This window comes from Rhinopithecus bieti, unplaced genomic scaffold (assembly GCF_001698545.2).
Source record: "Rhinopithecus bieti isolate Rb0 unplaced genomic scaffold, ASM169854v2 scaffold_2436, whole genome shotgun sequence".
Lineage (NCBI taxonomy): Eukaryota > Metazoa > Chordata > Mammalia > Primates > Cercopithecidae > Rhinopithecus > Rhinopithecus bieti.
In genome coordinates, this window is record NW_016803676.1 from 40432 (window position 1) to 64745 (window position 24314).

At 35.5% G+C, this 24314-nt stretch overlaps 1 protein-coding gene across 2 annotated transcripts in view; it reads left to right on the top strand.

The window, feature by feature from the left end:
• The first annotated feature begins 9637 nt into the window (after positions 1–9637).
• Positions 9638–24314, top strand: part of MDFIC2 (MyoD family inhibitor domain containing 2) — a 120931-nt gene continuing 106254 nt past the window's right edge. For both annotated transcript variants that reach the window (XM_017849573.1, XM_017849582.1), the window contains exons 1-2: positions 9638–9709; positions 10283–10370. In XM_017849573.1, the coding sequence (XP_017705062.1) occupies positions 10283–10370 (88 nt within the window). In that variant the 5' untranslated portion in view covers positions 9638–9709. The remainder of the gene's footprint in view (positions 9710–10282; positions 10371–24314) is intronic.

Here is a 24314-nt window from a genome sequence, read left to right on the forward strand (position 1 = left end):
ATTTAGTATAAATTTAATTGACATATTGTATTGGTTAAAGAGAACTTTGCCTTAAGCATAATCATACCTCTGTCAATAATATCTATTTGTTTACATAATTATTTCACAAAATTATTAAGAATTTAGCAATAGGTGCTGTACTGTGAAGATCCAATAAATCAATATTTTCTTATTAGTAAATACTTTTAAAGTAATTTCTAATATAAACTTAGTAAAGCAAATTTTTGAAGGATAAACAATATTTTATATTGCTGCAGTCACTATCATCTAAATATTCCAAAACACCTAGGTTTTTAATGAGAAAGCAATGCTGTTATTTCTGTAATTTGTTTGTAAAATAAAATAAATTGAGTTTGCAAATGTACTAAAAGCTCAATATCTTTAACAAAATAATACTGCACATTTACAAGAAGATGATATACTTTCATCTCTACACTACAATTTTGGGAGGGTAAGAAATAGTATCTGGTCTACTGTCTCTAATTTTATATCATATTTTTTTCCCTTTAGAGAGTTTTCTATCACATTTTAGTTAAGCAAAGACCTTGTAATAATCAAATGCTAAAAAAACTCTATCTGGATGTCAGCTAGTTTTTTAAAGGTAAAGTTGATGATCCTCTAGGATAAAATTAACTTTATAGGATAATGAAGACTATTTTTTCAATTGGATTTTCTAATGACAGTTTTATTTATTCTGGGAATTTTCTCTTCAAAATTTTAATTTGAAAATACTAAAACGATAAAAACATAAAATTACAAACTTATACACAAATGTTCATAAAGCTTCATTTGTAATGGTCACAGTGGGAAGCCACTCAAATATCCATTAACAGGGGAATGGATGATGAAATTGTGGTATATTAATACAATGGAATACAATAAAAATAAGTGAACTATTGACTCACACAACAGTGTGGATGAATCTCCAGATCGTTGTGCTGAATAAAAGAACTTAGGCAAAAAGAATACATACTGTATAATTCCATTTATATTCAATCTAGAAAATGCAAATGAATTCATAGGAAAAGACAAAAAGGTTAATGTTTGCCTGGGAATGGGGATGGAGGGAGGGCTGGATTACAAAGGGATGAGGAAACTTTGGGGTGATGCAGATGCTTATCTTGATTATAGTGATCATTTTGTGGATGTATAGGTATGTCAAAACTGATCACAACACATGCCTTATGTCATTTATTGGCCTGGATCCTGTGTCATTTCTACTTCAGTTATACCTCAATAAAGTTGCAAAATCAAAAATCACTCATAATAACCATAACTGCTAAGTCTTTACTGGGTGTCTCTGACTTGCCCAGGTTTTTTTTCCAAGCTCTTTACTTTCATTAACTTATTTAACACTGCCTTCCTCCCCAGCAACTCTGAAGTAGATACCATTATTATCTCCACTTTACAGATAAGGAAACTGACACAATGAAGTTGCCTACTTTACTTTCCCCCACATGCAAAATTTGTCTATTTTCCCACATCCCAAACAGGCCACCCTAGCTGACTTAGACTCTACAGTTAACCTAAGTAAGTAAATGCTAACTGATTGCATCCCAATTCCAAATTTGGGGAGAGGATTGGATTGGCTAGCTTGAATGACCCATTTATGACACAGTCTGTGAAGATACAGGGTGGCCTGGTGGTGCTGAATCACCTCTGTCAGTAATGATGGTCATCGTCTAAGAAGAATTCAATTCTAAATAGGATTGTTTAGGTGCTGACTACATTGGCAAACTCATAATGCGGGTCTTGGGAGAAAAGAAGGGACTTGAAATGAAAGTGTAGGGTAAGGCTATGTGTTCAGATCAACAAAATATATGATGTCATTATTTTTCCATAACTGATTTTAATTTAGCATTTGACCCCACATTTCTGCTGATGGTAGAAAACAAACTTGCCAATCCAATCTCCCAATCTTTTCTAGCTTAAAAAAGAGGCTTTTGGGGCAAAATAATTTCCCCTTGTTTTGTTCCTGGGTAGCACACCTACAACATGGTAACCCACTGTCATTGCTGGTGGTCTTTACTTAAGTAGAGCACTTTCTGCTAGCCTTTGCAAAGATCCCTTTCCCCACTGCTTCTTCTCCCAATGTCTAAAACCTTGCATTGCCTATAGCTTATATCAGGTCTGTAGTATCCACTAATGGCATCTCTAATAATCATCAGGACCCCTGTTCCTGTTTGCCAGCCCTCAGTACTTCTCTCAAGCTTGAAGGAAGTTTGGGATTCTCTACTTGAGTACTTATAATATATTGACCTCAAATCTTTCCATCTGTATGCCTCCATCTACCATTGGTACTCAGACACCATATTGGAAGCAGAGATTTTCTATAAGTCTTGAAATTTACTAATGTATTTCTAGGAAACTAGACAACAGTCTATTCTGTTCTAGCATTTCCCCAGGTTATCTGGGGATTTTAGTGTCCCAATTTTTCCAGGATTAACTGAGGCAATAATACACCAAGTCTTTTCTAAAATACACATCCAGTATCTAAACTATAGTCACACATCCCTTTCAAATTTCCTTCCCACTGATTTGTAAAAACTTAACTTAATGGGATGATTAGCTCAAACAATACTTTTAAGCAAATTTGTATTCTTACCTATCATATGATTTATGGCTTAAATGGAATCTCAACTCTTTGCTACTTATCATAAAAAAGACTTACATTAAAAACTACTGATCCTTCTAAAACTTAAAATAAAGTGAAATTTGAATCTCAAAGCTTAGCTACTCTTTGTTCTAGGCTGTGTCTGCCCTTCACAGGAGGACAGAAAGAGAAGACTATCTCTACTGTATGATTGATTGGAAAGATAGGGGTAAAAGAATTTCAAAAATTCCTTCTGCTTTTGGTCATGATGGAATGCACTGGACTTGCATTATTCATACATAATTATAAAACCAGACAAAATATTGGAAGAAGCTATTTCAAGCATAAGTCTACAGGCAGAACAAGACTGTGATTCTTAAGAATAGGGAAACACAAAAGATGAGCTACATGTTTCCTCCAGCTCTCGACTTGGCTGTTCTTTCCCTAATATAGTGCAGGAAGGTGGAACCCAAATTAATGGCAGACTTGCTGAGCTAAGGCAGCAAAGACAGGAGTTTGGGTTGTTGAAGTGACTAGAATTTGCAGTGCAGGATTATGGAGAAGAGGGAACTCTATAAGGTAGACAAGAGACAGGGTTCAGTCACAGATAGTCTTGGCTAAGGGCTAAGCTGTGCATACAAAGGATGAGACTTGAATAAATCTGGCAAAAAGTAGCTTTTGTGAGACTAAGCACTGAACATAGGTACCACAGTTAATACAGTGCTAGGAGACACTCTGCCTCAACCAAAAAGGAGATATTTCTTTATGCACTTTGGGTATTTAGTTGACACCTAAAAAAGAACATGCCTTGGACACAATTACCAGGTCCTAAAGCATGAACACTACATCCTAAGACTAAGCAAAAAGATGAAGATGACCCATTATCAGAAAAAATAAAATAAAACCTGGAAGAATCAAAAGGTTATACCAGTAATTTAATTACTTGCTATGACAAAATTCAACATCCTCTACAAATACTACAGCATTGTCCAGACTCTCTACCATGTATCATTCATAATGTCTAGCATATAACTAAAAATATTAGATGTTTGAAGAAACAAGAAAATGTAACCCTCTAACAAGAAAACAAGAAGTCAATAGAAGACCCAGATGTTGGAGTTGCCAGAAAGTGACTTTAAACTAGGTGTAATAAATAAGACGAAGGAATTAAAGGAAAAGATAGTGATAATGGATGGGAGATAGGTAGTATCATCTAAGAAGTAAGAATTACACACACAAAAACATGTCAGTTCTCATACTGAAAGTGTATTTAAAATGAAAACTATGCCAGGTTGCCTTAATAGTAGATTGGCAACTGCAAAAGAAAGGGTTAGTGACCTTGAAGACAAATCTATAGGAATTATTCAAACTGAAGAACAGAGAAAAGGGAATGGGGAAAAAAATGAGCAGAGCCTCTATGAACTGTGTGAAAATATCAAGTGGTCTAATACATGTGTAATTGGAATCCTAGAGGGAGAAATACAGAAAAACAATATCTGAAGAAATGATGGACCAAATGTTCTAAATTTGGTGAAAAACATCAACTTACCAAACCCAGAATTTCAGTAAAACCCAAGCAGACTAAAAATACAGAGAAAATTACATCTACGTACATCCTAGTCAAATTGCTGAAAGAGAGAAAAAGAAAAAACAGTCAAGGAGGCCAAAGAGGAGAAAAGACACATTAGATATAGAGGAACAATGATAAGATGATGTTTTTTAAAAGAGAAAGAAAGAGAGAGAGAGAGAACAAAAGACCTGTCAATCAAGAATTCTATATTCAGCGTAAATATCCTTCACAAATTATAGTGAACTAAAGACACTTTTAGACAAATTAAAGCTTAAGAGAGTTTGTCACCAGCATACCCACATTTCAAGAAGTGCTGAAAAGTTCTTTAGGCTAGAGAGGAACGATATCAGATGAAAATTCAGGTCTACTAGAAGTAATGAAGAAAACCAGAAATGGTAACTTTGAAAGTAAACATTAAACAATTTTTTCCTTCTAATTTATTTTTAAGACAGTAAACTGAACCGTGTGTTCATATATGTGTGTATATATTCATATATATACATATACAGATAGACATATTTTCAAGATATTGCAGGTTCAATTTCAGACTGCTGCAATAGAGTGAATATCACGATAAAGCAAGTCACACCAATTTTTTGGTTAAACAAAAAACCAGTGTGTATAAAAGTTATGTTTACACTATATTGCAGTCTATTAAATGTACAATAGCATTATGTTTAAAAAACTGTACTTAATTAAAAATATTTTATTGGTAAAAATTACTAACACACAAAGTGAACACATACTGTTGGAAAAAAATGATACCAATAGACTTGACTAATGCGAGGCTGACACAAACCTTCAATTTATAGGAAAAAAATGCAATATTTGCAAAGCACAGTACAGCAAAATGCAATAAAATGAGGTATGCCTGTAAGCCTGTGCATATATACACACACATACAATGCTTGTGGGATTATAACGTGTAGATGTGAAATACATGAAAATAACAGTACAAAGAAGAGAGCATGTAAATGAAATTATATAGTTAAAAAGCTATTACCCATAACATGAAGTGAAGCAATATTTATACTATGTGAACTATATTAAGGATGCATATTGTAACCCCTAGAGGAACCAAGAATATTCGTAATACACCTACTAGCAACTGTTATTCACATGTTTATCCTTACACGATTTCTCAATGCCAGCGAAGGTCTCAGTTAGAAATAGCAGGTATAAAAATAATTTGATCAAGATAAGCACCCTTTTAAATGACCTGGCATGAAGCAAGGATAAAATTTAATGCATTTTATAACACTGAGGTTATTTTTCATACCTAAACTTTTGGTGAGATCTAACATCTCATAAATCCTTGAATTGGTATGTCTTGTGGTGTTAGCTGTAACCTTCTCCTGGGAGAACCTGTGTTACAAATATGGAATTTTCTTCTTGGTTTATTTACCTTTACCTTTGATACCTTAGACCAGTGTTGATTTATAACATGTTTATTTTTGTATCAAGGCCGAAAAGTTACAAAATGAATTTTTTAATGTAAAATATTTCATGGTATATATTGGTCATTAGAATGGCTATTTAAATTTTTTAACTAAGTATACTGAATAGCAGAGATTCCATTCTGTAGCAGAAAACATACTTTCAAAGGATTAGTATACCTTCTTTTATCATTTATATTGGATCTAATCCACAAATCTTTCATAGAGCTCTATAAACAATAGTCCTCAAATCTAGTAATTTGAGGTGGTGGCATACTTACACATTGATTAATTTCATGTTCTTACATTATATACATAATTTTATTGTTTTAAAACACTGAAAAGTGATCATGTGATATTTTAAGGCAAAAGACTCATATGATAGCAACTGGTTGTTTGTTCAAAAGGCTCTAGCTTCATGCATTTAATTCTATTTTAACAGGAAAAAGAACATAAAATGTGTGATAATCTTGCAGGTTACTCTGTTAGCAAAGATTATCTTCTGCTGGACAGTTTGCCCTTAAAGATTCTATTTCTGGATCAGATTTTGATTCGGAATTAGGGATACTAAGGCTTGAGTCAAAATAAAAGGAACAGAATTATAAAAAGAAGTGTACATTCACAGTATTTCCATTTTAAAAAGAAAGCAGACTGTAAGAAGAAACCTTGAGCCTTGAGACCACATCCCTGATTATTAATTGTTTAGTTCATTATTTTAAACGGGCTCAATGAACACTCTTTGTACAGGGAATTATTTAAAGATTTATTTACTCTTCTTGGATTCTAATCAGATTTGCCTGATGTCCTAGGCTGGCTTGTCACTTTTGAGCTTTAGGTTGGGCCCCTGTGGTTTCCCAGTCTGTCTTGCGGGGAGTTCATCAGACTGGTTTCTCTTTACTCCCAGCCATCAACTGTGGGTTCACTTCATTCATTCCAAGGCCCAGCCCAGCTCAAGAGACTAAAATGTTAGTCCAAACCAGACTCCGTTACCCAGATGAGAATTTTGGGGGGCACAAGGATATCACTAGGTGTATGAATAAATGGGTTAAATGTTGGCATCATTATGGAATATACTTAATGTCCAACAAGGACAAGTGATATAAAGTTGATCCAGGAAAAAGTACTTGGTGTCTGTTCTTACCAGCCTTCTAATGAAGTGGATGACAAAAATGGAATATTATGCTAATTAATATCTACAGCTCTTATAAGGAATGATTGCAGCAATAAAATTCAAAGTAAGTTTGCCTAACTTTGAAAAATGGCGTTGTTCAGAATGAAAGAAAATTCTATACAGAAAATTTGAGGAATGTTATACTCTCTTAAGAACAAAAAACAGTTCAAAGGGCAAAGGCAAAAATCAAACGGCAGTTAGAGGCCAAGCAGAGAAAATGATAAAGAAAACAACAGAAAATTCCAAGAGTTAGGACTGACCACATATTGAAAATACATCAGCCAAATTGGATATTGTGTCCAAATTAGTCACCGCACTATCTTCACAAATCTTTCCTCCTCAGAACAAACTCTTGCACAGGGATTCTATTCTAATATTTGGACTTAAATAATTATATCATAGTACTTGGAAAAGTCAGGCAAGTGGAAAGCATTTATAAGTCAAGAATTATCAAAGGATAAACTGTAATCAAAGAATAATCCATACTCTCCAAAGTGAGAAATTCAGACAAGGATTTAAGTAGTGGATTGCTCTTGGGACAGAAAATTTTAAAAACTGTTTAGTTGGACATAAGTATACGAGTACATAAAAATGAATACAGAATCTTAGAAAGGCTTCAAAATGAACCTGGAAGCATTACAGGTTTGTGGGTAGGAATGGGTTCTCTGCCTTAGAAAGCACATGAAAAGAAGAGATTACATGACTTGTAACCTTACAAAGATCCAAATCTATTTTGGAATTTTAAAATATATATATTTCTCTTGAGGAATAATATTGATAATCATATGGTCAAATATTAAAATAAAATGAAAATAAACTAGGAGGACTAGTAGCTCCAGCCGTGTCCCTGGCTCGTTCTCTCCAGGTTCTTAATTGTCTTTTCTCATCTAGATACCTTTGCCTTAGATTTCCTTTATCGCTTGTGTTGTCTCTGCTCATTGCTTAAAGATCACTGTGATTATTGTTTTTCAATTGTCTTTCTGGCTCCACTAATACATAAAGTTTAGATAATTTGCTTTTCCAAAAGACAGTTATTAAATTATTAAGGAAATCAGATTAGGTTTCCAAATGCATGAGGAAGTGACGTAAAACATTATAACTATCCATAGAAAAGAGACAAATTAAGGAATTTGGTAATTATATGTATTCCACAACTTTGGAACAAAGGAAAACACTATCGCCAGTTTTTGATATGCTGTTTTAGTTTATCTAATGATTATCAATTTGTGGGCATCATGTTAAACACTGAGACAGATGCATACAATACTGAGATAGAGGCTGAGCCCTTGGTTGTGCTAGGGGGAGGGGTGGTTATAGTTTTGTCAGGAAGATGAGAAAGGTTTACAGAAGATTAGAGTAGAGACTGATCATATCAAAAGTCCCAAGTAAGATCAGAGAAAGGTAAGGTCATCTCCAGATGAGAGAGATCAGGAAGCCTTCAAGATGGGGGTGGAAATGGAAACAGTTCTAGGAATATTGATAACAGAAGCAAGTCCCTTCAAGGAACAGCCACAATGCAATTAGGTTGGAGCAAAATGTTAGGAACCTCCAAGAAATCTTAAGACTTTGTGGGCCACAGTTTTAAAATTGTGGTATAGAATCTGACTAGTCAAGGTCTTCCTTATCCATCTAAGGAATCTGAAATGTATCTTATTGATAAAAGGGGGAAAAAAAGCTATTTTAGTATGGAAATTGGCTGATGAAAGTAGTCTTTAAAGATTATATAGTGGGAGCAACGTACAAAAAGAAATGAAGTTGGGAAACGAGGTGAAATGGATAAGGGAATCTGATAATGGACAATTGTCCAGGTAAAGACACTGGAGGAAGCAAGCCACCTTGCGACAAAAAATAAATATTATTTTCCTTGATGAGAAAAATGATAACTTTTAGAAATGGTGGGCTATTCATCATGAGGTGTACCCAAGAGTTATGATTTCTGTTTATAATCTTCCATTGAAAATATGATTATCCTTTTTTCTTTTCCTTTTTATTTTTTCCTTTCAGACAGGGTCTTGCTCTATTGCCCAGGCTGAAGTGCAGTGGTGCAATCATGGCTCACTGCAGCCTCGACCTCCCAGGCTCAAGGGATTCTCCCACCTTAACCTCTCACATAGCTAGGACTATAGACATATAGCAGCACCCAGCTAATTTTTAAAAAATTTTTTTAAAAAAATTTTGTAGAAATGGAGTCTCACCGTGTTGCCCAGGTTGGTCTGGAACTCCTTGCCTCAAGCAATCCATTTCCTGCCTCAGCCTCCTCAAAGTGCTGGGACTACAGATGTGAGCCACCATGTCTGGCAAAATTAGTATTATCCTTACTTAAGAATTTAATGACATATCATCTTTGGAATGTTATTCCAAACTTCCTTTGGAATATCTACAGATGATCAAAAAAGCCTGAAAAGTTTTCTTGTTGTTTATAAAATATTAGGTGGAAAAAACACTCGCTTTTCAAACTATCAACTACAGGATGAATTTCCAGAATGTAGCTTTAAAGGTTTCCCTTTCTTTTCTTTTAACCAAAATAGCTTGTGTATATTTTCAATACATTTTTTTCTACATCTTTTGATATTAACACTGAAGTAAGGAATGCAGGATGGAAGAAACTTGGTCCACTTGAAAAGAGTTTATTATTTTTTCCCTGTTTTGCCAGAGTGTCATTTAAAATAAGTACTAGCCTGGAGAAGGTTTTTATTGTTTTCAACCACAGGCTTTATATTACCTTAAAAAAAAAAAAAAAAAAAAAAAAAAAAAACGCTCAGCCGCAAGTTGGATGCTTCTGGCAGCAATACAAATCTAGCACCACCCCGGGAGGGAGCGTATTTGCTTCTTCGCTCATTTCTGTCAGGATAGAGGAATGCTGGACATCCAGAGACAAGGGAGGCTGCAGCTCGCTGCTCCCCAGTCCCACACCTTGGGCCTCTGTTTGGAACACACAGGTAAGTACTTTGCAGTGTTGATTCAAGCAGAGCTCATTGCGAGCAAGCCATGAAAGTCAAGTGCACTGCACTGAAGGTGCATAATAGGTCTCGTCAACACCTTCAGGGAGCTCAACTTGGCCTGGCTTAGGTCATAAGGTTCTTATTCCCACCCAATAAATTCCTGAAAAGATGCTTTTGTGTTTTATTGCTATTTGCCTCTTTGCATACCACTTTGCAGCATGCTTTTCTATAGGCTATAAAAAATACTAAAACAGCCACTGAATGTTTGTTTGTTTGTTACAAATCCATGGCTAGTTGTTAATTTGTTATTCTTTCACATTCAGAAATTGTAAGGTCTTATACCAATCTTTGTTGCTGGGCAAGGAAGTATCATATAAAGTTTAGTTTTCAATGTCAGTGTTTTAAAATAACACGAATAAAATGTTAAGACTTAACATTGGACAGTGAACTGAAAAACTATAGAGATAAAATTTTCCCATAATATGGCAGTAGTTTCTAAATATAAAACTCAATGTTATAAATTTGGGTTCTTAATGAATTTTTTATATCACAAATTCTGTTTCCACTTAGATGTCAGAAACTGAGCTGGAAAAGATAAAAGTAAGAACAGCTGAGCACTTAGAAAATGATAAAAATAACATTTCTTGGTTGAAAGAAGGTAAGTCTTCTTGCTCTTGATTTTCTATTGGTGTGAAAATTTTGCTTTTGTTTATAAGCAAGGAATAGTGTGGGAGAAGGAGGAAAAAGATGTCCTGATTGTTCAAATAGTATTACTTCTGATTTTCACTTTTTTTTTTTCTTTTTTGGATTCTCATGTGGCTTCAGTGGTTGTTTGACGATCTTTATTATTAAAATGCTTCTCGTGGTCCCTGTATTGCAGGAAACAGATTACTTTGTTGATAAGACTTAATATGCATTTTCTACTCAGATGTATATTATCTGTGAGGTCTTTGCAGTGCTGTAGATTTTTCTCCTTCATAGCCAAGAAGACTAAATAATTTAAGGGCAGGTATTTTTAAATAATAATCACAGAAAGGAATGCTTGCTATAGAAAAATATGTCTACAAATAGAATCACCATTCACTGCAATTAGAGAAGCCACCTTCCCAGGAGAGAATGCAGTCGGCCATGGGCACCACATGCGTAAAATGGTTGCTTGAAATACACACACAAATCAATACGTTCTCCTAATGAGTACAGATTCGTGCACTTTTGAAAATACATCTAAACCTGTGATTATTTACTAGAAGGCAGGGTTTTATAATTTTTTGATTTTATGATCACTTTTAATGTCTCATAAAAGAAACATTTGATATTTTATCTAAATAGGTATGCTCTGTCTTTTTCAGCATTTAATGAATCTATTAAATTGTAAAAGGACAGCTCTTACTTAAGTAGTTGACATTCTTAAAATTTGCTTTATAAGGTCATAGGAAACTCTAATAAATATGTCAAGTTAATTAGACAGACCAAAATAATAATAATAATGTCAATATTGACAATGTTTATTGACATTTATTGATGATTTTGCTGAATCATCATGACAACCCTACGAAGCAGTTATTATCCTTGATTTGCCAATAAGAAAATAGAGCCTTAAAGAGTTCTAGTAACTTGCCGAAAAGTACAAAATTGGGAAGTGCCAGAGCTGAGATTCAATGCCACTTTGTGTGATTCTACAGCATGTGAATTTAACCACCACCTCATCATGTTCCAAAGAAAAAAAAATGTTTAAATTACTTGTCAGAACATGATCTGTGCTCAAAAATGTTTTCCTACAGTGTTGAAATCAACACCTCCAACTTCATCATACCCTCACATCCACTCTTGTCCTTAATCTCACCCTACCCCCAACCCTAGTTTAAAAATACACTTATGGCCGGGTGCGGTGGCTCACACCTGTAATCCCAGCACTTTGGGAGGCCAAGGCAAGTGGATCAGTTGAAGTCAGGAGACTGAGACCAGCCTGGCCAAAATGATGAAATCCTGTCTGTACTAAAAATACAAAAATCAGTCGGGTGTGGTGGCACACGCCTGTAGTCCCAGCTGCTCAGGAGACTGAGGCAGGAGAATCGCCTGAACTTGGGAGGCGGAGGTTGCAGTGAGCCGAGATCACACCACTGCACTCCAGCCTGGGTGCCTGAGCAAGACTCTGTCTCAAAAATAATAATAATAAATAAAATTAAAAATAATAAAATACACTTCTTTAAAAAAGAATAAAAGGTAATTCTCTCTGTCCAATTCCCCACCAAGCAATTTTAATAGTAGGACATCATCTCTTTAAGAGACTCTACTTCAGGACTAAAGTTGATACAGACATAAAGTGTTGCCAGAATCATTTCTGTTAAAAGCTTGAAAATTCTCTAACTTCTTTTTTTGAAAAGGTCTTTTAAATAGAATCCTTTAAAAACAATGTGGAAGGGAAAAAAATAGAGCATGCATCAAAGATCCCCTGTGTTTTTCTTATGAATCTCAAATTCATGAAGATAGAGATGTTCTTCACTACAATTGCGATGAAGTTCATATTATTTATTTTTACTTTAATTACTTCGTGCTACGGAAGTCTCATACAGAAATAATAACGAAATTGATAGACCAATCAATTGTTTCCTGAAGAATTTTCTTTAAAAAAAGAATTGTGTCCATTAAGTACAACTTAGGCCTTAAATTCTTGTAATCTATAAAATCTAATTTCCCAGGTGACCTGTTTTATCTCATTTGGACACTTCATTTAAGCTACACTCAAATTATGTTTACTATATTTCATAAAAGGAAATTGAGCCAGATGCTAGATGACAACATCTTAATTGGGAATTATCAGGATGAGTTGGTTTTCAAACATAAATGTCTTTTTTTTTCAATGTTAAGGAAAAGCATATGGATTGGCTTATTTTTTTAAAAGGCAAAGTGGTGCAGTAAAAAGAGCATGGCATTTGGAATCAGGCAGGCATGGTTTTTAAATCTCAGCTCAGCCACCTACTAGCTGGGTGATTGTGCCGTGTTACGTTACCTCCCTGAGCCTCAATTTCCTAGCTGGGGACTAGAATGCTTGCTTTATGAGATTATGGGACTATGATTTCATTATTTCTCTGTTTTTTTCCCCTCTTTAAAAACATTACTCAGTAATATATTACTGAGTAAAATATTACTGAGTAATATATTACTCAGAATAATATAACTATATTTTCTGAACCATTGGTAATAGCAACAACACTTTTTATAGTATTTTATATAAATTCCTCCTTTTAATCCCTACAACAAGGTGGTATGCAGTAGTACTGTCCCCATTTTACAAATTAAGGGACGTAGGCTTGGAAAGACTTTAGATCTTGCTCAAATTTGCAGGGCTATTAAGTGGCAAATTGAATCTCCAACCTCAGTCTTTGAGGTCCAAATTCTATTCATTTCATTAAACCACTTTATTACAGTGACTTCCACAACAGTTATCAATCAGAATTTTAAATGTGTCTACCTCCACCCTCCCTCACTCCCCCTTAAAAAGCAATACAGATACTTTCAGTTGTTCAAAAAAGTGTTTTTTTCATTAATGACAAAGTGGTCACATCTCACATGACAGTGACTCTGCTGCCTCCCTCTGGAACTCCAGCTGAATACTGCTCACTGTTAAGATGTGGGTAATCACAGCAATGCCTTATTCGGGTTGGAGCAAGCTCTTCACTGGAGTCACTGACACAAAGCGCTGAGTGAAGTGCTTGATTTCACAGTGAACATGCAAGCAACAGGAGTTACTACCATCATCACCATTATGAGTACTGCTATTATTTCTAACTTCTCAACTTCAAACATGCATATCATTTATCCAATTCAATTCAATGTTATTAACTGGAGAGACTAGAGACAAGGTATAAGTGTGACAGAGAACAATACAAAAAAGAAATATGCTCCTGCACTCAAGGACCTTATTATTCATTCATCTCATTCAATCGTCTTGCTTTTGCCAGGAAAGCAAAGAGGCTCCTAATTGCCCTTGACTTTCCCCAAATGGGTCATGGGTCTGTTCACATCAGTGGTGGTGTCAAAGAGATCTAGGAAAGCCACAACCAGAGCTATTACAAAAAAATTAGACTAAATTTTGTTTGAGAAACACCATTGACAGACCCAAAAAAGCACTCATTTTTAAACCATGTTTGGAGAAACCCTGTTTTAAGATAATCAGAGAAACAAGGCATGATTTACAAATATGCAGCATTGCTCAGCTTAGTGACTCATGCCTATAATCCCAGCACTTTGAGAGAAGATGAGAAGATCCCTTGAGCCCAGGAGTTTGAGACCAGCCTGGGCAACATGGTAAGATACCATCTCTACAAAAAAATAAATAAAATAAAATAAAATTAGCTGAGTGTAATGGCATACCCCTATAGTCCCAGCTACTAGAGAGACTTAGGCCAGAGATTGCTTGAGCCTGGGAGGTTGAGGCTGCAGTGAGCTATGATCACACCACTGTACTACAGCCTGGGCAACAGAGCAAGACTCTGATTCAAAACAAAATAAAATATATGCACCAGGCAGGATGAGCTGCATTATGCAAACTGTGGGCCAAGGTGGTCTAGGAAGTCCAGTCTTGAAGGCAGTCACAGTCTCTTTGCACAGTGGAGAGAAGGAGGTGATGCTGGGAGCAAAGGCATCAGAGGCTGGAAGATGCCTATTTCAGTGCTAGGGAAATGTGCATATTGGCTAATTATTCACATATGGAATAATGCAAAATGAAGTGAGAAAACAGACTGAGTGCTGACTTTTGGTTAAGTAGTGGACATTGATTCTTTGTTGTCACTGGAGGCCTGAGGACAAGAACTAAGAAACTGAGGCAAGGCTTGTGTGATATGAGCCTGTAAATATGTAACTGGTGTGCAAAATGGGGTGGAGTCAGCAGAGGAAAGGTTAAGGGAAGGGGGTGGTGATGGCTAATACAGACAGCTACATTTAGCAGCCTTGAAGTGAGAAAAATATGACCTGAATGAAAGTCATATCAAAGAGAAGGAGAAAAATAGGCCCAAATGTGAAAACTTTATGGAGGAAAAATTGTTATAACATAGAAATTGGGGGGAAAAATTACAGGTGGAATAGGATATCATGTAATACCCCATTAAACCAAGGAGCATTCTGGGTAAGCATTTCAGTGCTTGTAGCTTACACCATTTGATACGGAAGAGAAACATCAAGATGAAGGGATGGAAGCCCTTAAATTGTTGCCATTTGCAGTTTAAAATCACAGCATTGCCAGCATTTGAACTGCACACAATTTCTTATATTGTCTCCTGATTTTTCAGGAAAAACTGGAAATCTGGATTTCTTTGTGAAATCTCCAGATTGTTAAAGGTTGAGTAATAACAACAACAATAACAATAACAACACAACAACAACAACAACAATAAAATACCAAGGAGGACAAATGAAACCAGGCTCTGGGGTCTATTTCAGGCCATAGACTGCCAGTTTGCAGCTTCTGTTCTAGGAGGGTGTATCTCTAAACAAAACCTAATATAATTTTCTGAAAACTGGTTTTCCATAAACATTGCTGCATTGGCAGAGATTTTCTCTCTATCTCTCTATTTGTCTCTCTCTCTATATATATAAATATATACACACATACATATACATATTTATGTATATTTATTTGTATGAGCAAAGTCAAACAAAGTCAATGTGTATATTTGTACACATACATGCATATACATACATATTTATACATATGAGCAAAGTCAAGACACCAATCATGTGACCTAAAAAATGTGAAGCTAAGAATATTGAAATACATTTTTTGTCCTTCAGAAAACTAGCTACCTGTAATTGTTTTAGTGGGGCATTTTATTCACTGTTGTCACCAATAGGGGAAAAACAAATCATTCCAAGTTCCAAGTGCACCTTCAGTGCACCAAAGCAGTAGTTTTGCAAAATCTTCTACCCAGATGTTGGCGCTATCCAATGACTATTAATTTGTGTTGTACCCAAATGGAAAAATTCATGAGAGAGAAAAAAATGATAAAAAACATGGGGGGGGGGGGGGAATGGGCAATAAACAAGCTTTCTTCTCCCCTTCCATACATGTCAGGAAGGAAAGAGTATGAAAGATGAGAATTGTATAGTTATTTTGAATTAAGTATAGCTTCTTTTCTGTAAGCAGTCACATGATGACCGCAATCTTTGGTGATATAAAAACCATTATTGGCCAGGAGAGGTGGCTCATGCCTATAATCCCAGCACTTTGGGAGGCTGAGGCAGGCAGACACGAAGTCAGGAGTTTGAGACCAGCCTGGTCAACATGACGAAACCCCGTCTTTACTAAAAATACAGAAATGAGCCAGGCTAACCAGGCGTGGTGGCGGGTGCCTGTAATCCCAGCTACTCGGGAGGCTGAGGCAGGAGAATCGCTTGAACCCGGGAGGCAGCGATTGCAGTGAGCTGAGACCGTGCCACTGCACTCCAGCCTGGGTAACAGAGCAAGACTCCATCTCAATAAATAAATAAATAAATAAATAAATAAACCCCATTATTTAGGTGCAATTTGGAGGAAATGCCTCTAAACTTATTTAGTGTTGGCATAGAAGTTACGTCGCCAGTGTTTTGGCACCTTGAATACACTGGTTATCAGAATTAACCAATATTAGAGACTAATAATCCAAAATACTAGAAAAGAGCCTAGAGGTCCAAAAAATCCAGGTTCCAAAAATTCCATTTTCAGTATAATGCAAAATCTCAAATGCATAATACAAAAATATCATCTCATTCCTGAACTTTCATGTTTGTTTTCAAATGAGATGAAGAAACTGAGAATCTTTCCCACATTTACTGACATTCGTAAATTCACTGGACTTCTCTTTAACTCTAAGTGAAAACAACTTACTTCATTTCCTCAGAAAATAATTTTGGATCATGAACATTAATATAATTCTGAAATATGCGTTTTATTCAATTCAGCAACCATTTGATGTGGCTCCTCTTTAACTCAGAGAAAACACGTGAGACAAAGAAACAAAGATGCCAAAAAATGAAAATGTCACAGTTCCTGCCCTCAAGGAACTTATGTACTTAAGTGCTTTATTATAATGACTCAATATTAATCCATGCTAATTCTCTCACTCAGATAATTCTCATTTCTAAAAGGGATATTTTTTGTATCTAGCTTAAATATTAAGCCACACTAATGCTTACTTTAAATTGTTAATTTCCACAAATAGCATATCTTGAGACTCTTTTTACATGTAAACACAGGTAATGGAATTATTAGCTCTTATTTCTGTAGTTGTCATTAACTCATGAAAGTGCGTTACCTAATAACAAAAATAGCGGTGAAGAAAAGGTAACAGCCAAATGGAATGTTGTTTTGTTTTTAAGCATAGCCAACAGAAAAAAATAGATGTGAAAATACGCCCTTGTAAGTCATATAAAAAACAAGGCCATGAAGTAGATAATTTCACAAGGGTAATTGTTTCGAAGCTTTGAAACAAGATGTTGTGATAGAGATTGGCATGAGGACTATTCTTTAGAATCAGTGGTCAAGGAAGTTCTCTCTGTGGGAAAGTTATTTGAGCTGAGACTTAAATAACAAGAATGAGCCAGTGCTGCAAAAATCTGGGAAAAGCATTCCATTGGGGAGAACAGCCTGTGCAGACAGTACAGCTCAGAATAGCTGGATAGAAAGGAAGGGAGGAAGGAAAAGGAAAAGGGAATGAAGAAAAAGGGGAAAGAGGGAAAAGAAGGTGCTTAAGTTGGAAATAATGCAGGACCTTGTTGACCAGTCAGGAATTTGGATACTTTTTCCCCTATTTGGAATTAGAAGCCACTGGAGATTCTACACAGGGTAACATATGCAGTCATTTATATTGCATGAGGTAAAGAGAAGAAACAGAAATAAAGTAGGAGAATATTGCTGTTGGCCATGCAAAAGATGGTAACTGGGATAGGATACAACTTTGAAGATGAAATAGAAATAATTGAATTTGAGGTCTATGCGAAGTTAGAACCAACAGGACTGGCTTGTGCCTTGATGTGGGGTGATACAAAGAAAGGAGTCAAAGGCTGACCCCTGGCTTTTGACACTGTGAAGTGGTAATGATGAAGGGTGAAGTGGGAGAGAGAAATTGGCTAGAAAAGGGAGGAGTCAAGGATCTGGGTGGAGCAGATTACTTGTTAAATGCCTCTGAGGTACCCTCATGGAAACTGTCAATTGGGCAATAGGATATATGACATGAGTTGTTCTATTTTGAGAAATGTTAACAAGAGAAGTATTGAGATTTTGCTTAGATCTGAAGGATGAGATGGCATCTGTTTATGGGGAGAGAAATGGAAATTAAATAATATTTCTGGTAGAAAGAATGGCAAGTATACAGGCACTGGGCCAGGAAAGAACGTGTCGTGCTCCAAGAAGTGAAAGAAAATAGGAGTGACTGGGGCATCTTGACCAAAGAGAAGGCTGAGATTCCATGAGTGCGGAGAGCTTGCCTGGAAACAGGCCCTAGAGCCTTTCGTAGACCCTGGTTGACATTTGGGAGTGCAAAAAACTCCTAACCCTGGGAATGCCTATTAAACATATAGCTTATACTGTAGTAGTAAACTCTATCCTACTACATTTTATTCTCTAAAGAACTATCAAGCTGGGCGCAATGGTTCACGCCTGTAATTCCAGCATTTTGGGAAGCCGAGGATGGATCACTTGAGTTCAGGAGTTTGAGACTAACCTGGCCTACATGGTGAAACTCCATCTCTACTAAAAGTACAAAAAATTACTGGGGTGTGGTGGCACATGCCTGTAATTCCAGCTACTCAGGAGGCTGAGGCAAGATAATCTCTGGAACCCAGGAGGCGGAGGTTGCAGTGAGCCAGGATCGCACCACTGCACTTCAGCCTGGGCGACAGAGTAAGACTCCATCTCAGAAAAATAAAATAAAGAACTATCAAATAGTGGCACATTACTTTCAAAATTCAGCGATATTAAAAGGGAGCTTTATCAGTTTTTGAGAGGAAAATAACAGATACTGATTCTGGCTACATTAATGATAAGGGTAATTTACTGGAAAATGCAAGAGTAGCTCACAATCTAAAAGGGAAATCTAGGGTCAGGAGAATCAGGAACTAATCTAGCTCTGGTGAGCCTAGGAGCAGGATATAATGCATTCAGATCACCACTTCTGGAATAAATTAGCGCCATATAATTTTTTGTTCCTCCTATTCCCTTCCTTAAGACTCCAAGTCCCAAGGAAGAAAACTCAAAAACTTTGGCCATGAGTCTAACTCCTGGGTTAACAAGCCAAGAAAACTTGACTGACAGCACCATAATGTTACACACAATGAGAGGTAGATGCTTCTTCAGAGGGAATTCAGGGTTTGAGCATCAGAATAAAGGGAGAATAGATGCTGTGTGGCCCCAACATAATGTCTATTCTGGTCAGAGCCAGTAGCAGTGACCCATGCTCTTCTCCACAGGGAATAATATTTTCTTAAGAACCTGATATGTGCTGTTGATGAAGTGCTGAATGTTTCAGGAAGGAGAGTACTTACTCTAAATGTATTGGTCTTCTACTGAAGTTCAAATGTCAAAATCATTTTGATTCTCTGATAACTTTAATTTATATTTAGAAAGTTCAGCAAAAGACGAGATCTTCTCTGTTCTCATAGGCCAACAAATTAAATTCCAGTGTCACATCCTACTGCTGATGGTTAAAATTTCTTTCCAACTAAGCCTATAAAGTAGTAAGTTCATTTCATATAAAATGATGATGTTGATCCCAACGGAATGAAACGCCTACAAGATGCCATGTCAGCCTTCAGACTCTGACCAGATGAGTTAATCAGTGCAAAGTCCCGATAAGTTGTTAAACAGCAGATTTAGAGACTCCCATTCAGTGATGATAAGGCAGTACATCAAATCCAGAATGATCTTAGCTCACCGTTATTAATTACAGTTTTATGAACTAGGAGTGAAGCAATCTGTAGAGACCAGGAACCAATCGTCCTGCCCCAGTAGGAAGAAGACAATTGTAGATAACTAGAAATTTCAAGCAAGTTACACCTTTTAATAGAGATTTTCAGTAGAATCATTCATTTTCCTACATGTCACAATAGCTATTGATGTGATACACTTAATCAACATTAGTACAAAGAACAGTCTTACAGTGAGAGGAAAAAAGTCTCTTATGTTCTATGCCTCAGGAATAAGGACATTCCATTTCTTGTAAATTCTACAAAGAGATACTTTACTTTTATATGATTATGGCCCATTTCTTTCAGCTTAGGAACCGCATTTAGAGGGAATATACTCGCTAATAAAATGCACCTACACTAGGTGTTCACCAGACCATTAGTGAAAAAAAAAAAAAAAAAGAAAAAAGAAAAAAAGGAATGTGAATAGAGAAAATAAAGACATCACTCTACAGGCATAAATCATTTCAACCATTTAAACCATTATTTAAGCCTGTTGAGAAGTAAATGTGTAGCAAAGATGAAAAGCAAGGGCAATGACAGTAGTTTTGCCAGTGTATACTTCAAGAAAAAGTAGAGAGGACAACTCATAGAAGCATAGTATTAAATAAGACATCAGGCAATTCTTCTTCTTGAGCTACATTTCCACACCGATATGGATCTGAAATGCAATAGCTACCCTGTAGAAAGTAAAGAAAAGTGCTTCATGATTTCTAATCTCAAACAACAGACAACAGAAGAAAATCTGCATTTTTAGCCCCTCTTTCACATATCTAATGTATTTCACTTTTTGTATTTAGAAAATTCAGCATTATAGATAGAAAATAAACTTCCTCTAGAGTTACCAAAAGATATCTGCTAATATTTCTGTTCAATATCTTGAATATAAATTCCATAAAATATGAAAAGTTTATATAAATAAATCTTCTTGAGAATTAAGAATGTATCAAAAATTCAGGCCATAAATTAAGATAAGATTGCACACTTCACATGTGTCTTATAACTATTAGACCAATATGTGCAAATGCAGATTGATAAAACAAACCATTCCTACTGTAAAAGAAGCATTTGTTTTACAAAATAATATAAAATTAAGTAAATGAAATTAACAAGTGTTTTCATTTCCTGCAAGATACGTACTTACACAAGGAATACACAATGATTCCCATGCCCAATCAAGAAACTTATAATTCAGTTGGGAAAATAAAATATCAGCAACACATCCTGTTTACCACAGGACTCAGATAAGCACAAACTATTCAGCTGTATTTGAAATATAATAGAACATGGAAAAACAATTTGGGTGGATTTTGCAGTATGAAATCTCTCACACACCAAACCATATGAACATACCCAATTCCTTAGATGCAGATTTACCTTAAAATTAAAAAAGTGTTTTGTTTGTTTTGTTTTAATGGACTCAGTAGGTTTGGGCTAAATAGTCACTTGAAACAACATAATTAATTTTAAAATAGTAACACATTTTTTACAGCTGTGTCTCAAAAGAAAAGAACTTTTGTGTAAATAATTCTTTATCACCCAGCCTCTTTTCTTAAAAAAAAAGAAAATAACTAATATCGTCTTTTTAAATGAGGAAAAACTATAACATAAAGAGAGGGAGGTACTTAATAGATAGTAAGAAGTTCACTTTTCCAAGGGAAATTGCTAAATGAATCATTTATTTGGGAACAAAAGAAGAGGAGACAATTGCACTAAGGGCTTTCTTGACTTTTTTTTTTTTTAAATAGCAACATAACTTGGAGATGTAGTGTGTTTATAGGACATGAATACATTGTAGAGTCCAAATTTGGTATAGATTTAAACCTCTACATTATGTGGGCCGACATCCATTAATTAAAAAGCCACACTCTGAACTCTAGGACAAATAGCCAAGTTTGGGTTTTGTAACATCACTTGTTCTATGATAGAAGAAAGTACTTTTTGCTTCAATGTTACTTAACAAATGTCAGTCTCATCTTGGATTCCCCTAGATACAACTGGGAGAAAGAACTAGTTCTTTTTATTTTAGAGATGAAGTAATAATGCTAATTAGGAATCAAATCTAATTTTTGAAAACACTCAACAGGGGAAAGTAACATGGTTAAAAGCTAATATACATATAATATATATAATATATATGCATGTATATAACTACATTGCTGGAAAAATACACATATTTAACTCTATCTGTCTCTGTGTCCTTCTAACTATATTTTTATTGAATATCTTCTATTTGTAAGATAACACTTGATGTGCCTATAATCAATAGACATTGATTATAGTTGCTGTAAGATATATATAGTTGTTGTATTATAATGTTGTAAGAGACGGTGGTAGGTAAGGAAAGTTTATCTCTAACTCAATAGATTTAAATCAAGGAGAAATGTTAAGTATGAGATTGTTGTTTACTCAAGGGCAAGGGCGTGTCTGGCTTGTTTACCTCTATATTTGAGGTACAATAGCCCCTGAAGTAAAGCAGATGCTCAAAAATGACATGAATAAATGGAAGGATAAATTTCAAAGAAGGTATGAGATTCAGAGGTAGGAAGCAGCACATCTAGAATTCAGACAAATGGGGAATTCCGCTGGACTATACATCATGGATAGTGTTTCAATAGGCAGTAACAATACAAACTGATGGAATACAATGGCCCAAAGTGTGGAGGCAGAAAAGTCTGGGGTATGTTCTTTTCAGAGAACAATAGCTATGTTTGACTGGAGAAAGGGCATGTGTGGGAGTGTGAAATAAATCTTAACTATATTATGAAGGACTTTTAACATTAGGTTGAAGAGTGTAAACTGAATGTTATTAGACAAAGGGAAGCCATAAAATATATGTGAGGCTGGGTTCAGGAAGGCAGAGAAGACCTAATGATAACAGAATCAGCTCTGTGCTTTAGAAAAGATTTGTGTTTTGAGGATATTATGAAGACGGATTGGAAGGGTAGAGACTGAAACCAGAGTGACTAGTTAGAAGCTTGTTGCATCCACAAATGCGAAGACATGAATTCTGAATTTGAGATACTGGTTTCCAGGAATGAAAACAAAGGGCTGGCACCCAGGAGAACGCTGACCCCAACGAGCATTGGCCATGGACTGGATATTAAGGGATCAGAGAGACAGGAGTTGTCAGAGATTATAGAAACCTCTGGATTCAATGGGAATTTTTAATATATGTCTTTATGGGTATGTGCTTGTGCGTGGCTTTATGTAAGTTATCTATTTTTTAGAAAAATTAAAAAATGAAAATGGCAAAATTATTCTCAATCCCAACATGCATAGCTACTGTACATATTATATGCTTTATATTTGTGTATGTGTATGTATACAAACACACACAAATTTATAATTTTAATAAAATATGATAATGCAATATTTTAATAGCATGTTTTGATGATTCATGAATTAATGTGAACACCTTTCTAGGGCAATAAACACAGATTTATGGCATAATTTCAATGGCTCTACATATAGTATTCTATGAAGTAACAAAATATAGGTAATTAATTACCCATTTTTGAATATTCAGCCTGTTTCACATTTTCTGCTTTTAAATCTCAAAGGAATTCATTACAATGTGTTTTGATATTTCCTTATAATCTGGCTAACCCAAAACACCACGTGAGATCCTCACACCTTACTTTTGGCCTTTGGATGGCACTTTACAATCTATTGCACATCAATGCCTCAGCTTAGTTACATAAAATATATGTGCAGAAGTATTATCAAGCTTTTTTACAAATGAGGAAAATAAAGGTCAGAGAAGTTTAGATAATTGGGTCCAAAGTCACCCAGGTAGTAAACAACAGGAGCAGGTCCCAAGCCAAGTATTCTGATCCTAAATCCAGTACATCTTCTATCATAGTCTCTGCTTTGAAATATACTTAAAGATGGCTAACCAAGAGCCCCTCATTTGCGCTCATTACAACAGCTAAAATTAAAGAAGACTGGAAAAGTTTGGAGAAGTCAATATAGCTGGCGTATTTTTAAACCTATTACTCATTCAGTTGGATTCCCTAAACACATAGCTTCAGCACAGTCATGGTGATTTTAACGAGAAAGAGGACTTAGTTATGAAATTAGGCAAAGATTCAGAAGCCAACTTATTTGTAGATCACAGTGATTAAATAGTTCAAAATGAATTGCAACTTAGTAATATTGCTGCATTCATATTTACAAGATGGAAGTTGGAGTTCAGCTCCCATAATATCCAGTCATTTAAGACACAAACGAATTATAAGGATTAATCATTTTAATATCTTCCCATTGATGTTGGCTAACTAAACAAAAACATGGCTGGTGGAAGAGAGTAGTGGAAATCTTATTTTGTTTGCTTATCTTTGTGAAACAAGCACTTGAAAATAAAACATATCACATCAAAGTGTGGGGAAAATAACTCCAGAGGCAGAATCAGCTATGATCAGATTAAGAAACAGCAATATATTTTTGCATGGCTAATAAACAGATCAAAAACCTGCAAACCTAAGGATATTTTTTTTCTTTTTTTTTCTTTTTTTTATTATACTTTAAGTTCTAGGGTACATGTGCATAACGTGCAGGTTTGTTACATATGTATATTTGTGCCATGTTGGTGTGCTGCACCCATCAACTCGTCAGCACCCATCAATTCATCATTTATATCATGTATAACTCCCCAATGCAATCC